This window comes from Carica papaya, chromosome 4 (assembly GCF_054855325.1).
Source record: "Carica papaya isolate Zhongbai chromosome 4, ASM5485532v1, whole genome shotgun sequence".
NCBI lineage: Eukaryota > Viridiplantae > Streptophyta > Magnoliopsida > Brassicales > Caricaceae > Carica > Carica papaya.
In genome coordinates, this window is record NC_142312.1 from 6,952,626 (window position 1) to 6,970,069 (window position 17,444).

Consider the following 17,444-nt stretch of genomic DNA (forward strand, 5'->3'; position numbering starts at 1 on the left):
CTTTGACCTGGATCGATTATTCTATTCATTTGCTCCAAAAAAAGTTATAAGAATATTAACATATTTTCAAAAAGAGTCGGACATTGTCCTCCTCCGACCCTATGTTTCGAAATGATGCCGGGTTATTTATGTTTGATCCACGTTTCTACAACTAAACTTTTTTTCTAAAATAGTATTTGCTATTTCTTTGTAATATTTTTCTTTTGTGTATGCTCAATTTTTTTCTTACAATATTTTTTTCCTAAAAAGTAGTGTACTATTTTTACTCTGCGACGCTCACACTTAGCTTCTCTCGAGTGTGAAATGCTTTCCAAATGCTTTCTTTTATATCTACTTTTACTTGACAGATAAAGGCCAATTCTCTACAATTTTTCTTTTTTATCTTCAAAAAAAAAAGGAAAAAACAAAACAAAAACGAAACAAAAAAGACAAATGGCAACTCTGCCAACCGATTTAGTGCTCTCTTGTTAACATAATGGATGCACGAATATGAGCCGTCCATTTTCAGTTCTCGGGCAGCAGTCCAGTACACTAACCAAAAAGCATCAAAGAATGACATAATGTCAGAACATCTTCAGCGGCATTCAGAATAAACACTGACTACACTAATCTGATCGTTCTCTTCAAGTCATATCTTCACCATTACCATACAACATTTAGGACCATCAAGACACCTCCTAATCCTGCATGCTGTACCTTGTACTGCAAGAAAATGACAAGCACATGTATCCTTCAACTATCTGCATAGTTCAACCATTTTTGAGGCTGCACATAAAAAGAACCATTTGGCATACAACTAGATTGTGTTTGTACAGGTAGTCAACAAAGTTTTCGTTAGAATGCAAACGTGCGAGCTAGGTAAAAACAAAATGAAACAATCTACAAATTCTTCAAGCAATATCATGACACCCAATGCTTTGTAATGTACAATTTCTCATGAAGCAAAAGATGGATCAACAAAATATTAGGCTCATCGTCTGTGCAAAAGCTGCCTTCAATTTCACCTTCAATTTCATGCCAAACTACGCTGATAATTTTCATATACAACCTATTAGGGTAAAGGCCTAAGGACATCAAATCATAACTGTTATGAAACTAAAAATCAATATGAACATCTACCAACTAGTAACCATAATTAAACTGACTGAAGCAATAGCTTTCTTCTATTATACTTTATAAACAGAAGCTAAGCTGGTGTGTATTTGATCATCCACTAACTGTTGAGCTTATTTGCCATGGACCTGGCATTGTCATCTCAACTATGATTACTCCCTGTTACATGAAAGAATCAGTTTTAAATGTATCAGTGCATCAAGGTTGAATGTGTTCATATCACTTAAAGGCATAAAAGATTTCTCGTATATTCAAGATCTCACCCCTAGAGGCACTTCTGCCCTGACTTTTATGACCTCTGTCATGTGATACTGATGGGATTTTTGAGATGATCAACGAGCTTTGTAGCCCTTCTAGTAACTGTGAACAACAATATCAATAAGCACACTTTAAACAAAAAACAATGTCAGTAACCACATCAGCTCGAGGCAAGGCATACATTTCGCTAAAGTTGCATTGAAGTTTATTAGCAAAACGAACAGATGACTGAACCAGAACATGAAGAACAAGTAAATAGGCTAGAAAGGAACCTAATTTCAGATAAACCAAAGGGTTTCCAGAAAGGAATTTTTTTTTTCAGAACTCACTTAGTATTCGAAAGAATTCAAGCCACCAAAATGGCTGGCATTGATAAAGGAAATACTCAAAAGAATATGAAAGATAAATAAAATACTAAAAGAAATAGAATGAGATGCCTAATCTAAAAGCTTAAGGCTCCAACAAAATTCAAAACATCATTTACTTACTCTAGATGTTGGCTGAATTCTGCGGTTAGAGCGTCGAGGCTCAATAACTTCCTGAGTAGATTTCGCAGAAGTACTAGTGAATATTTTGTCCTCCTCAATCTTAGCCAGCCTTCCGCCAGCAGGAGCAAGTTTTCCTTTGCTGGCCCGTTCAGATTTGATATTTGATGCAGATATCTTCTTAGATGGAGCATCAGACGAGGCACCAACTGAAGAAAATATATTTGGGCCCTCTGCTGCTCCCTCAGCACTAGAGAAGGACTGAAACTCCAAAAGGTTATTCTTTCCTGATGTACTCTCAACATTACTTGCAGAATCCTTGATATTCACTGTATGATCTGAAACAGAATCATCCTCTGATGCAACTGCATCACCCAGCAATTCATCTTTATGAGGGATAGTTCTACCTGATACACTAGGTACTTTTCCAGATTTAAGAACCTTAGATTTAGATAGTGTGGCATGTTTTTCCTTAGGCTCACTTTTAGAAGTACTCTTCCATCCACGTGATCCCGGTCCTTGAGGCATCAAATATTTTGTAAACTTGACTGAATCACTAGGTTCACTGACTTTACTATTCTGATCTGCCACATAATGCTTGCTCACCTCCATAAATTTTCTCTTTTTTCCAGGCTTAGGAACACCAAAAACCACTCTTGATCCTTCCTTCTGCAAACCAGTCCTCCTCATTCTGAGAGAATCAGGTTTACTCTCGTTTCTAGTGCTCTTACCGATATTAAATTTCTTTTCACTAATAGATAATTGCATTAAGGCAGGGTCATGAGGTTTTCCAGATTCTGAAAGATCATCATCCTTTGAAATCTTATCCTTTCCTTTGATCTCACCTGCAGGACTTCCCAACCTTGGGCGCTTTTCATTTGGAGTGTCACCCTGTTCACAAGATGCGTATCGAGAAAAATAAGCAACAAAAACTTTCAAAGATATATAACAAACTTAACATTAAGAGCATAAAAAATACTACCTCCTCACGAGATGAGCTTATGTTCTCTCTCAAGCTTGACCACTCAATCCATTTACCATCCTTCCATATGAGAGAAGGGCGAAGATGCCAAGCCTTAACCGCAGATGTTTCCCCCTGAGCTGAAAGCAGAACCAGGAAATAAATAAAGTTTGAGAGAGAAGGTTTACACAGAATGATGAGTCCAAGCAAACTTCACCACCAATAAAAACAATATGCACCTGGAAAATGGACAGTTAAAGTAGTTTGATCTTTCTTGCTCTTTTCAGTGATAGTTCCTTCCCACCAGCTAAAAGACAAGATTAAAATAAACAAGTGAAATAGATTGCAGGAATGTAGCTATGATAAAAAGAATAATTGTAGAACAAGAACCCAAAAAAAAACGAAAAAAGCATGCAAAATACAACAAAAAAATAGAGGCATCTAAAACAGCTGATGCAAACATAACTGTTCAAAACATGGAAACTCACGGAAAACCAAGCACAGGAACTAATTATAGTTAAGCCAGCTTAATCAGAAGCAAATGAACATGCATCTTCTAATGTTGCTCCATGTAAAAGAAAGAAACCTGAATTCTTGATCCTCATTTAAGTAGATGATTTAATGTTTAATGCACTCAGGTTCAAGATCACTGAACTCCCTACATGATCTTATTCCTTACAGTTCCCTAAATATGTTCTGGCAAGAAAAGAGATCAAATTGACATTTTCTGGAATAATCTTTTAATCCCAGCATTATCAGAGCTTCTTTCTTTCAAAGCATCGTCTTTGAATTACTATTTTTTCAGAAATCATTTCTAATAAAAATGTATATTTCTTGGACTAAGCATTCCCTCAATAACTGACTACTAATCTCTACATTTTCATAAATCATTTCTAATAAAGATGTACATTTCTTGCACTAATGGTTCTCAACATATTCAAATAATATATTTCCTCCAAACCCCTTCTGAAGCCAACTTTGAAGGATCAATTATGCACAATAACTTATCTGGTCATTTTTTACAAAATAAGTTACATTTGAGGTATACTTGCTTCACTTATCTGGACTCAGTGTTAACTAGAAATATTCTTGTAATTTTTTTGGACCACTTTCTGTAAAATGGTTAGCCATCTAACACAGGATAAAAATTTGCCAACAAAGTTAGACACCCTCCAGCTATATGGTAGATCCCAAGAGCTCTTTCCAGCATCCTTCCATGCTCTTGAGGATCAAAATGAAATGACAGACAGATAAAACATGCTACCTATCTTGTATCCATGCATCTACTCTATCACCAATAGACCAATTATAATCTCCAATGGTTGCTCTACGTCTCTTCCTTGTTCCTTCAAATGGCATTGCAGTTATTGGACGAGACAGTCTTATTTTTGGTGCCTTTTCTCCTTCACCTTCAAGCGCTACCCATTCCTTCAACTTCTCCACACCTGAAAGAGGCGGAACAAAACTGGTAAAGAAAGTGCATTGGCAGCATACCTTTGGTGCCACTTGTTTATAATAATTCATATTTTCCTCTTAAAAAAATGAGACAAACAAAAGAAACTTATAAACATTTACTTGCATTCTCGTCCTGAAAATTTATTTAGGACAATAATTGACATAGGGAGAACAGGGGTAATTTGGAGATCAGATTTTTAGGAATCAATATCCAGTTTCGTTGGATTGCAAAGTTCTGCTTTGCCCAGAAATTTGGGATAAATTCTCATTAATCTGCTGGTTGCGTAATATGATGTGTTTTTACAAGAGAAAAGATATTTGGACCGCACGTTGTATCATGACTAAACTCTTAATTGGAGAAGTAAAATAAATCATAATCCAAATAATGTTAAAACAGATTTGAACTATGCTACAACTATATTTAAAAAAATAACTATGCTACAAGTAAATTAACAACTCCTAGACTAATACTAAAGTTCAAGTAACAAATAATGCTACCTACTCAATCAACCGTTAGGCCAAACTTAATGTTAAAACTTTTAGTTCTTGGATCATCATGTTGCTAACTATTAACTCGACTGTAAACCCTAATTTAGCACTAAAGCTGTTTTCTTAGTTCTTCACTCCTGTGTCAACACTGTTTGAGCTCAATAGTTGCAGTAAAGAAGGTGCCTAGATTAGCATATTCCTATTCTCATTTTAACATATTTAACCACAAAAGTTGCAATACCTGAAACAGAAACATCTTAATCTTATATATTGGTCTTAACAAAATAGATCTATTAAATAGATTTATTTTTCGAGTATTTGTTGGATAATTCTACAACAAATAGATTAACTTTACAAAAATTTTACTCTCTTTGCAGGGGACTCTTCAAGGAGACAGGTCTAGAAGACCTAACATTAGCAGTAAACAAAAGCACTTAATCAGAGAAAATGACTATCCAGGTCCAATGTTGACAAAAACAACATGGCTGTCTTAGTCAAAGGTTGAAACATTTAGAGTACTTAAAAGCCTAAAAAGTTTGATCATTTGAAGCCAATGCTACTATAGCACACCTAAAGCACCAGACTAAAGCAAAATATGTTTTTTAAAGGTATGACTAATTAGCAAATTTATGCAAAAGCAAAATTTGCAAATAATACTGAAGAGAATCAGTAATCCAAAAGCAAAAAAGCAGAGTTACCTTCATCTGATGAAAGTTCAGCATAGCACACATAAGCTTTTCCGTCCTTCAAAGTCAATACATCAGCAGAATACCATGCCGTTTTAAATCCAAGTCCATCCTTAAAAACCTGAGAATATAGAATATCTAGGTTTCAATTTAAAAAACAACCAAAGCAAAATAGAATGGACCAAGCAGCAAGATAGAACTTCCTTAGAAAATAAAGAAGAAATTGACAAACAAATACTCCGATCAGAATTCAAGATTTGAGTGAAATAATATAGTACTTGAGAATAGAGCTCAAAGGTAAGGAATTTTAAGATTGACAGTTTAATTTTAATAACTGAGTCAAGTAAGAAAAATCAAATACTTAAGCTCACAAACCTCTACGTGTGACCCCTCACTGATGTCATTCCCTTTAGAATTTTCTCTTGTCTTTTCATTCTCAATATGAGAGGCACTGGCAGATTTCAACCCCATCTCAGATTCAGAGACCACTGAAACAGCTTTAGCCAAATCTAAAGTTTTTGACCCTTTTTGTCCCTTTATGTTCTTTCCACTATCAGCAACTGAACCAGAGATGCCATCTACCAATTTCACATTGTCCTCCAACTCCTTGGATATATCCCGTGTGCCATGGTTGCTAACCCGTGCATCTTTCTTGCCTAAAGAAGCTTCTTGAGAATGCCTGGCCCAAGTATCAGGACCTTGTCCACCACTGAACATATTCATCTGGCCTTTACTTGACTGGTTTGACTTGACAACCTGCTCAGGATGTATGTGAGATACTTTCCAATAACCATCTGCACCAGCTTCTACTAGTTGACTCAATGGCAAAGGATCACCCATGGCAACAAGTCTTCCCGCCTGAGAAACAGCTTCTGCAGCCAGCTCAGCAGCTTTTACTATGGCATCTATATTTTCTGCTCGCTTTGAAGCAGCTGTTGCAGCTTCAACCCTCCTCCTAGCAGCCTCCCTTGCAGCAACAATAACGGAGTTAGAACTGTTTGTTGCAGCTTCACCCTTCAAGATGGATGCAGGAGTAGCTTGTCCCATGTTTCTCACACTATTAGATGAGGAAATGCCATTACTTTGATCACAACTTCCACTGCCACTTGAGAACAATGCTTCATCAGCCATGACTTTTGCCTGTAAAGCAGCACTGGACGCTACATTGGCGGCAGCAGCCGCAGCCTTTGCAACAGCAGCAGCTGCTGCTATTGCAACTGCTGCAGAAGCTAATCTGGTTTCAGCATCAGGCTCTAAACCAGAATTTTTATGCTTGCCTATCTCTGTCCACAGCTCTTGGCTGCGACCAACTGCAAAAGCAGCAAGAGCAGCAGCATCCTCTGCCTGGACCCTGGCCTCTTTCAGTTTAACAAGGGTCTCCTCTGGCAAAATAGTCCTTGGCTCTGCCTCAAACTCCCCTTTTCTCATGTGACCAGCACGGGTAGACAGAGGTAAAGAGGCAATTAACTTATCTGATGATGCCTTAAACACAATGTTAGTAGGGGTTGCGATAGACACGGATGTAGACAGATGACCTGTAACAGCAGGAATAGACGCTGGCTCTGCCTGTGATTGAGAATTAAATACAATCTGGCCAGGTCCATCAGAAACTGGAACCTTTTTTCTTTTCCTCGGCTTTGGATCAGCAGAGTGCTGACCAGGTGCTGCTGTCACCTTCTTCGCTTCAATCAGAGGAGTTCCTGCAAAAACAGCAACAGGACTCCCAGTCTGAGCAGGAGGGCCCTGGGAAACATGCTTTATGCCAGACAATTGAGAGATGGATGCTTCCTTTACAGGAGTTAACTGAACTGTCTCAGTAATTGGTAAAACAGAGAAACGAGCACCAGTATCAAATGCAGAAGTCTGAGGAGGAGCAACCCACGGATTGCGAAAAGAGGCTGGGGATAACCAAGAACTGCCATGTCCAAAATTTTTAACAGGTGGAGTTTGATGAGGATGCAATCCAGAGAGTGCTGGCTGGTAATCTGTCAAAGCACCTCTTGGCAGACCAGTAGATTGCAAGGAATCACAAGGTGTAGAAATGCTCCATATTGGTGAGGAAAGGGGTGCTATAGGGTTCACAGCAGGAGTATTCTTCCCACTGGCTCGAGCAACAGGAGAAGGGCTAACCTTACTTTGAATTGAACTTTGTTTAATTGCTTGATCGGGAAGTCTACCACCTACAGATCTCAACTTCGACACAGTTATAAATTTGACTGAATTGTTGGATATAAATAGAACATTCAGAATCAAGTTAGATACCTGAACGGGGTTGTAGAGGAGTTTCTGGATTAACTGAATGTGATTTTTGATTATGAAGCCTCTCAATACATGTGCGCCATGCATTCTCCCACATGCTCTTGCCACCATCTGGAAAAATGGAGGAGAGTAAATCTTTTCGTTTACAAGTAATAACATATTTAGTGCTGAATACTCACCAGGACCACCAAATGCTGATATCATATATGCCTCGTCAGGTACTGTCCCTTGTCTGTAGCAAAATTTGAAAAACAATTAGGCACTTCTCAAGATAACTATAGTATGGTAAGTTTAAGCACCACCAGGTCCAGAACATGAGCCTTTCATAGAAACTTAAAAAGTATCTTGTCTAGGCCTCCGGTTCCCATCTAAACATAATTTTGTCCATGCGCGCACACATGTTTCCCATCCATGCCATGTGTTTATACCTTATAACTGGAACTCCAGAATTGCATTGATTCCATTCTTTTAACATTGCAATATTCATCCCACCCTCCTCTTCCAGGGGCTCCCCAATTCTGGTCTTGCATTTTTCTATGACATCTTTTCCACGCAAGATAAGAGAGGAAAAAATATACTGGCTTACCTTTGGACAGGCTCAGATAATTCAAGCTCAAACTGAGCAACTTTAGCAAGTAACTAATTCACTGCCATCTTACAGATTTCTAAGACTAGAAGTAGAATTGATATAAATATCTACAACTTCACAAGAAACTCTATAGAAATAAGAGCAAAGAAACTGATCAGAACCAGTCCTACGCCTTAACTCTAACCATAAAAGTAAAAACAGCCTACAAAAGACAGAAAGGAACTCACATCAAAGCCCCATAAACGAAAATCTGAGCACGCAATTGCACTTGCTGTAAGTCTGTGAAAGGTTGTTGAAATATAATAGTTGAAGAAACCGATGTATTCAAATCTGGCAGACTAGACGCTGAGGTAGTAAGAACTCCAAACGGTTTGATGCTGCTTGCCTCACTATGCCCATGGTGCTGCATCTCATTAGATTGCACAAGCTGGACAATGCCAGATGAGCTCACAGACACATTACTGGTTCTTTCCCCGCTTTGTAATTGCCTCAGAGGAGTCTCTTTCCCAGCATTTCCTTTCTTAGTACTTTCTTTGCCCTTACCAGAAGGTCGCCTTGTTTTCCTCTCAGGAGTTCCTTTAGAACCACTACGTGTTACCTCCCTATTAGACACCTGGAGACCTCCATGAGATACATCTTGAGAGATCTTGGCATCTGCTTTCTCTAAGCCAGAAGTTGAAGGGGAGGGTCCCACAATCTTTTAGTAATAACAAGGAAATGGTATTAGCGTCAAGATAATCCGAATATGTTACAACTCCTTTGATCATACAGAAAAAATGTAAAGCAAGTTGTGTCACAAAATAACTAAAATGTGAAACTAAAATCAGAAATTTAAACAAGAAACATTACCACAGATGTTATCGCCGCCTGTACAGCGGCAAATGGTTGCCAACTCTTGCCAGACTCTTTTTCAGACATATCTGCCAAAGGAGTGACCTCGAAACTGAAACTCTTGTCACCATCAGAGGTATCACTTCCTTTTGTTTCCTGAGAGTCAATGACCTTTGGAACTGGAGGATTCTGACCACTAGGTACTTTAACTGCATCCTCGTGGGTTTCGCTTTGAGGAGGACTGGTGGCCTCGATAACAGTTGGAGAAGCACAAGAAGAATTCTCGAAATCGGCACCGTGATGTATATTTTCAAGCACATGAGACTTAACGGGAGATTCCAACACAGGGGTTGAATTAAAGGAACCTCCAGCCATGCAAGTATCACCTGCATATCAAGTAATCAAGACAGGCACAAACTGATAATTTCCAAGAGAATCATAGACCTTCATTTTAGCTAATCTAGCAAGAATAGGGGCATGCACCTTCAATTGGTCATTCTCTAAGAAGTTAGAATATAAGCACTACAAGTTGCAACAGGTAAATAATATGAACCTAAAATACCCCATTCCAAATCTCAATGTCAACCAAAACAAAGAAAAGTTTCATTATCTCCAAACGAGAGTGGAGGGGAGGGGAGGGGGAGAGTGAGAGAGAGAGAGAGAGAGAGAGAGAGAGAGAGTAGAATATACATAAACCATCTTTCATTTGCCAAACAAAATGAAAAATTAAATAACTCACTCTCGGTGCCTGGCACAGCTATCTTCACATGATTCTTATCCCCAGTGAATAATGCTGTGTCATCTTCCTGACCACTTTGGCCACTATCGTTGCAAGGTTCTTCAAAGGTTAAAGGTATCGGCTTCCCAGGCATATCATCCTTCTTCACAATTGGTTCAGCATCTAACATATCATTTAAAGAATCAATCTCATGCAAATCAAATATCACAAAATTGAAGGAAACAGCCTTCCAAGCAGACAACAGGCACTCATGGGATTTTCTAACATGCTTTAACCAAGTGACCAAGCAAAAATGACCATGCAAAGGATGAAATACAACTGAGTAATTTCAAAATTGCATGTAGCACGGAGACAAAAGCAGGGTATCTGAACATGCAGTTGCTTGAGCCCAGTAGCCATTATTCAGCTAAAAAGGATAAAAGGAAGGGACCATACAAGTTGAGATAAAAGAGATGACATGGGAAATATACTACTAAGCCACTAAAAGCAGGTGATAGAATCAAAATTTTGAAAATTATGCCTCACAACCTCAAGAATTAAAAATGATCACCTGGAACTTTTGGAAGGGTCTTTTCATCATTTTCTTTAACAGTTACTTCCCTATTCTTAAGTTGTCCATCAGCACCAACAGCTTGTCTTTGTGTTGAACCACCAGCAGGACATAAATCAACCTCCAGGGTGTTTTCCTGGCTAACTTTGTTGACCTGCATTTCGGGCTCTGTCTGATTTCCTATACTACATATATGCACCAATGAGGGAGATTGAACAACCTTGTCACGTAATTGATGTTCATCAGTGTCACATGATTCGTCCTTTTTAGATTCAGAAACAAGATCGACCACAGTTGTCTCAGTAGAAGATGCCTTCAACAAAACAGCTTCCGTGGACATTGTAGCTGAACTCTCTTCCTCCTTTTTGGAGGCTAAAAAGCTATCACCAGGTAAAGGCGACGCCTGAACTTCTTGCTGATCAATAACTGCATCACCACCACCACCATCTAGTGGAGGCAGAGCTGCATTATCAGTTGCATCATTGTATTCCATGTTATCTTCTCCTAACGCCGTACATGCTGAGAGAAAGAGAGAGGGAGTTACTATTTAATTTATTTTTCATATAATCGAGATATTAATTAGAAGTTCACTTCATGCTCGCATTAAATAAAGTAAAGAATAAAATATAAACTTATTTCAATAATTAGTTCTATTATAATTTAAAATTTGTAATTCTATTACAATAATTTAACATTTATTTTTTATTATTTTACCTCAAAATATTATTTTTAGATAACGTTTATATGTATCCTATTTCTACATAAATATACATTTCAAAATTAAAAATTTTAATAAAATAATATTTCAAGAAACAAAAAACTTAACTACCAAATATTCAATTATCACAAAAATAAATTATTCCCATTACAACAAAACTAAATTACAATAAGTAAAATATAATTTATCCTTAAGAATATCACACTAATCATTGATCATTGATATCACACTAATCCAGTAAGAATATCACACTAATCATTGATATAGAAAACCAAAAGTTGGTAGAAAAGCATAAAACAACTAATGAATCTCTTACTTTGAGTAAATGCATTAACTTTAAAACGTTTTATTCGATACTTACTTTTACGGTTTTTTTCCAAAATCAACCTATGAAAATAAATAATCAAATAAATATAAAAACCATGTAAAAATATTTTTTTAACAAGCATGTGAATAAATTATACATGTACATATGTTTCTTCTCTATGATGATAGATCATATATATCTATGTATGTGTTTTATGTGTTATAATGAACTGTTTCATTTTCAGTGTAGATAAACGTATAGGAGAATTTTTAGTCTAATATCAATCTCATGGAAAATCCAAAATACAAACATAGGCCTAATATCCAAGAATCCCAACCAAACAGGTTGACGACATACCTGATTTGACATTTGTAGCAGCAGCATCAGAAAAAGATTCTGAAGCTTTGAACTTGTTCATGGAATCAACAGGACTCTCTCCAGACGATTTTAAAGCAACCCCCTTATCTGTAAGCAGGGGACTACCATTCTCAGTATCCATCTCCCTACAATCAGAAGGCACCTCAGAGGCCTCCATTGCAGCAGTTGAGACATCTTGATTGATGTTCTTAACATCATTTTTCTCAGACTTATAATTTTTATTGGATGTCATTGTTGACCTACAACCAGCAGACACACTGTACAAACCTTCTAAGGTTGCAGCTGCATGTGTCTGATGCAATTCTGCAAAAGAGTCTCCTTCATGGCTATTGCTGCTTCCACCAACTTCACAATTAGAATATTTACTTTCCTCCAATGACAATAATGAAGGCTCAGGCTTATTGTTGACAATTTCTGTAGACAATTGCCCGTCCATCTGTGATGTACCCTTCTCAAAAGAACTACTTGGTCCACGTGTAGCCTGCATATTTTTATCCGTATTAAAGCAAATTCCAGTACTAATATTGCTGACTTCAACTTCTTGGCCCAAGGCCCCTGATGGACCCTTATTTAGATTTTCTTCAGACTGATCATCAGTCTCCATATTTTTAGATACGACCACAACTTTTTGGTCACTAATCTGAGCAAGTGTACCAGAATAGACACCTTCCTTACATCCTTCCATCATAGGGTCATCAGAAACTCCCTTCAATAAAATATCAGGAGGTTCATCTATGTTCCCATCTACCTTGATAATCAAGCTATGCAAATGGGAAGTGCCTCCTGCACTTAAATTTCCATCTGTGCTCTCATCATGTATCCTAGTCTCTAAGCTTACAAGACATTCCTCCTGGTTCTCAGCACTATCATTTTGCAAACTCTCAACAGTTGGCTTTTTTAGATGCAGATCTTGATCATTGATCTGAGAACAATCTGAACTAATATTTTGACTGGGAGAAACCTGATTTTCTATTTGAATGCTTGAAGCAGAAGAATCTCCTTGCATCCTGTTACCAAGATGTTCAGTAACCATAGTGGCGGCCTTACTTTCGCCAACATCAACACATTCTACATCCCCAAATTCATTCCCCTTCATCAACATTATGCTTTCCTTTCCACCAACAGTGCATGGATTCAGATCACTAAAACCACCATCTGCGGATGAATCACCTTCACCAGCTTGTGATACATCTTTAACCAACGGCTGTCGCACTACTACATCCTCCTTTAAACCAGAAAAGTTTCCTAATGTTTCATCCAGCAGTAGTGTTGGTTGCAAGTTTTCATCTGCTGCCTTCAGGACACTGCTCTCATCACGCTTCAGACTAGGCTCCATTTGCTTCATAATGCAGCCCAACTCATCACAAGCATCTGAATCCTTAACAATATTTTGTTCAGGTATTAATTCCTCCTGCCCAACAGATTTTAGAAGCATTTCCACAGATTCTGAGGAGGTGGCCTCAGACCAAACATTGTTGTGTCTTGAAATTGCACAGGACTCAGTTGCACTTGAACTAAACACTATTCCACTACTCCCCCGAGAGAAGTCCTCAATCCACTGATTATCTTCGTTACTTTCAATACCAAGAAAAACCTCAGTTGCAACCAAACTGTCATCAAATCTTAAATGGCCATGAAGGCTGTCATCAAAATCAAACTTGGGAAGAGCATATGGGCGTAAAACTGGAGGATACTTGTTGCTTCCTTCACCAGCTAAATGAAGATTCTGGCTTTGAAAATCATTTTCATCATAATCCATGGGTATATCCCTTTTTAAAAAAAAAAAAAAAAAAAAACTTAGAGAGAATAGGAAAGTAGCCAACAAGAAACTTCCCCAAGGGCTAAAAGATATTTCTAACAAGGCACTAGAATAAACAAATAGACTAGAAACAGAAGCAACTAATGTAATAAAAGTTGGAAATTATTGCAGATACTGCCCCAAAATGCTGCACACTGCCTCTAATAAACATCAACAAAAGGAAAATTGCCACATACTACAGTTTACCACCTTTCTTTCTTTTATTCCTCACCATCCATAATTCAAGCATCCAGTCTCTCTTACACACAGAAATCAGATAAAAACCCATGTCATATATATCTAGCACTTACTTTGCATAAATTGACCCAGTTATGCACCTTAGATTTTCTTTAACAAAAAAAAGTTCATCCCTGGAAAGACTCATCGTATGGAAGTACTAAACTTTATTTCATAAATATGTTTCTGGAGAATCAAAAACATGATAACTGCAAGTTCCTTTACGCTTTAGCCATTTAAAAATTAGGAGTTGATCCCAATGCTTTATGCTCCAGGAGAAAATGGCAAGATAACCCAAAAAATAAATATGAAACTAATAGTTGTATTATCAAATTGTAAAGTACTCTTCTTTAGCCTAAAAGAAAGAAGAGAGAATTTTGTAAGTCAAAATTCTTATTCATGCCAGTTGTAGCACTGACATTTCAGAATAGGAAAATTCCACATCCATATGACATCATGACAAATAAATTCAATGCATAGTTAGCAATATAAGCTATAAAAATTAAAAATCTTCTGTTGCAAAATCTAGTCAAGACAAAACAATGTAATCACCACTAAACACAAGCTACAGCAACGTAAAGGCATAGAAGCAGGTCTGTTACAAAGATTAGGAGTAAAGGTTCAATTTCAGAAAATTACCAGGGATGGAGAATGTACAAGACAAACTTGAGTTCAGTTCATTAAATATACACTAGATAAAATAAACAGTAAACAGCACAGACATAAATGTTTTCCATGAAGTCGAGAACAGGAACCCCAAACTGGTACGAACCAGTTAAACGTCAATATTCTACCAATATCACTAGCAACTGAATCAAGCACCCAAACCCTAGCCTTAAATAAATATTGATATCTGAAAATAAATACACATACACGTATAGAAAACGTAAGCATACAAAGACGCACATAAAGCATTGGGCTGCAAACAAATAGTATCGGACGTACATGGTGTTGCCAATAAAAGAGTAAACAACGAAAGGCAACTACTTTTAAGCTAAACTCACCATTTACAAGGCAAAAATAGCTGTAACTACACATCAAAATACCCTATTCATTTGTTTTTTTATGAAGAAAAGTAGGAAATGAACAGTACCAGAACAAGTAAGTCTAGAGACGCTACCTCCCTCCATCCGGTGACGAAATCCTGGCCGGTTGCCCTCAACTCCTCCCCAATCGTATACTCATCTACTGCTTCAGCAATACGACGCAACTGTTAGCCTGTTCTTTCAATTTAACCAAACACTTCACGGGAAATAAAAAAACCTAATCGAGTTGAATAACCAAACAATGCTTAAAAGTCGCCGGAGAGAAGCGAACTCACCGGAATCTTCCAATTTCCGACGGATCGAATAAGGGTCCCGGCGAATCGAATAACGAAGGCCTAACAGAGAGAAGAGGAGACGGGAAAAGAGGAAGAACTAAAGTGGATTATTGTTGGGGGTGCCGTTTCGTTTTTTCGCTAGGGAAAATGAGACTCGTTTTCCAGAGGAGGAAAATTTTAAAAACTTCTTCAGAACAAAAAAAAAAAAAAACGAGTGATGGTGATCCAAGTTTGAAAGAGTGGGGTACACGAAAGTGTTATAAATCCAACGGATATAAATAGACCCGCTTGACACGTGGCGAGTTTCAATACGTCTGATGCACATAACAGTGGTAAAGTGAACGTCACTGCCAGTGTTGAAACTCTCATAACAGCAATCAAATCATCGTTCGATTTGGATTTTTCAGAGTCAATAATTCACCATTAGATGGAAATCTACACAGATCGACGGTGCAAAATGGGCTGTGAGATAAAATTGATGAAAACAAGCTGTGAGAATAGCATGGCTGTACTTTCCACATTGTTGGAAAATCCAAAGTCATGCATCCTGCGGGGAACACGTGGCGTAAAACAATTAGGCAGAAGTAGAGCGGTGTATTTGCTCTTATCTATGATCAGAATTCAGAACTGTCATAACTTTCGTTCCTGACCGTACGATTAGATTACTTTCAAAATCACAGTTGATTTTGACCCGATATAGAAGTTCTATTATATTTTAAAAAAGAAAAATGAAATTTTCAATTGCGTTGATGATGTGTACTTTCTTAATAGTTTGTGGTGAGGAAATCAATGTCATAACCTAGCGGCAAGTAAAATTCAGTCGGGATCAATCTGTTCGGTCTGAATTGAACCGGACCGGTTCACGTACCGGTCAGTCCTCACGGTTTAGAAGATTATGGGTTCAGGAGATTGATTTGTTTCTAATCCCAATCTTTACAGGTTGAATGAATATCTTTGAAAATATAAATTAATTTAGTATGTACATAGTAATATATATATATATATATATCATATATAGGTATTTTTTTTGTTATATGTGTAATATATTTTAAAAACAATTAAAATATTTTACACAATTTAATGCTAGTGTTATTTTTTCCTTCAAACAACTCTAAAAACCTATGAAAAGTTTTGATCTATAATACAAGGATAATTCTTACATATTTCTAATAATACACAAATACAAAAAAAATATATATAAATTTGTAAAATAAAATTAAAAAATACGTTAATAAAACTTAAATTTTTACAAGAATTTGAAATTAGGTTTTTCGCATTAAGATCTAGTTTTTTATATTGAGTGTTTTATAGTGTAATCCCTTTACTGAATTAATATATTTAAAATTTTCCTCCCGAAATTATTTTAAAAAAAAAGTATTTTAGAGTTATTTTTAATTAAAGCTTCATATTAATACTTTATTTTAATGGTATTAAAATATTTAATATAATCAGAAGAAAATATTAAGTTATCATGTCACAAAAATATAAAAATAAAAAAATAATTATTAAAATAAAATTTTAATGTAATACCCATATTAGAAAAATGACTCAAGATAAATTATTTATTATCTAATTATTAATTTAAAATAATTGATTAATTTATTTTGTTTTTATTTAAGTGGAACTTTGAGAAAAAAATAAATTAGGGACGAGAATGAAAATAATTTTAGAAAAAATAAGTGAAAATTTAGATTATGTGAGTATTTTTTAAAGAAAAATTAAAAATATGATATCAAAGTGTAAATAGAGAAAGTTTGGTCATGTAGGACCGCCCAATTAGTAGTCTCAACGGACCAGAGCGCGCCACGTGGTAACGCGCGTTGATGTTGGTGCCATGTGAGAGGCTACGCTGGCAATTCACGTGCTCCGCGATCGAATGGCCCATGATTGATCCCACGCGCGTGGACGGCCTGGATTCATTTCTCCTTTATGTGCGATCGGACGATCGAGATTGATCACAATGAACGGTCCATATTTATTTTCTTTCTAGACGCAATTGGACAGACAAAATCGATCACGATGGACAACCTAGATCAACGCAAGATAGCTATAAATACTTCGTATCACACGGGAACCTAAACCCTAGCCACCAGCCCCCGCTAGAGAAGAAGAATCAGACACCGGAGAAAGAGGCCGACCGCTGACCGTCGCCGCACCGGAGCCACTGTCAACTGTAAAAAAAGATAAAAATTTCACGTACCCGCCCAGAATTTGATTATGAGTACCCTTGTGGCCAAATCGGAGTAAGAGAAACGGCGGTGAACCGAAAA

General features: G+C 37.0%; 1 protein-coding gene across 5 annotated transcripts; it reads right to left on the reverse strand.

Annotated features, from left to right (window-relative positions):
• Nucleotides 1–978: 978 nt before the first annotated feature.
• On the reverse strand, nt 979–15,377 carry G2484-1 (protein). 5 transcript variants are annotated; one of them, XM_088217640.1, is made up of 17 exons: nt 15,175–15,376; nt 14,974–15,041; nt 11,798–13,587; nt 10,416–10,934; nt 9,866–10,027; nt 9,145–9,512; nt 8,523–8,992; nt 7,886–7,938; nt 7,710–7,817; nt 5,823–7,627; nt 5,460–5,568; nt 4,082–4,262; nt 3,057–3,124; nt 2,839–2,957; nt 1,860–2,747; nt 1,377–1,473; nt 979–1,272 (listed from the first exon to the last, which is right to left on the reverse strand). In XM_088217640.1, the coding sequence occupies exons 3-17, from the start codon at nt 13,575–13,577 to the stop codon at nt 1,256–1,258; spliced, it is 6,744 nt and encodes a 2,247-aa protein (XP_088073766.1). In that variant the 5' UTR covers nt 13,578–13,587; nt 14,974–15,041; nt 15,175–15,376; the 3' UTR covers nt 979–1,255. The 5 variants fall into 5 exon arrangements, with proteins under 5 accessions (XP_088073766.1, XP_088073765.1, XP_088073768.1 ...); XM_088217639.1 differs by having other exon boundaries at nt 14,947–15,041; XM_088217642.1 differs by having other exon boundaries at nt 14,974–15,071.
• Between the last annotated feature and the right edge of the window lie 2,067 nt (nt 15,378–17,444).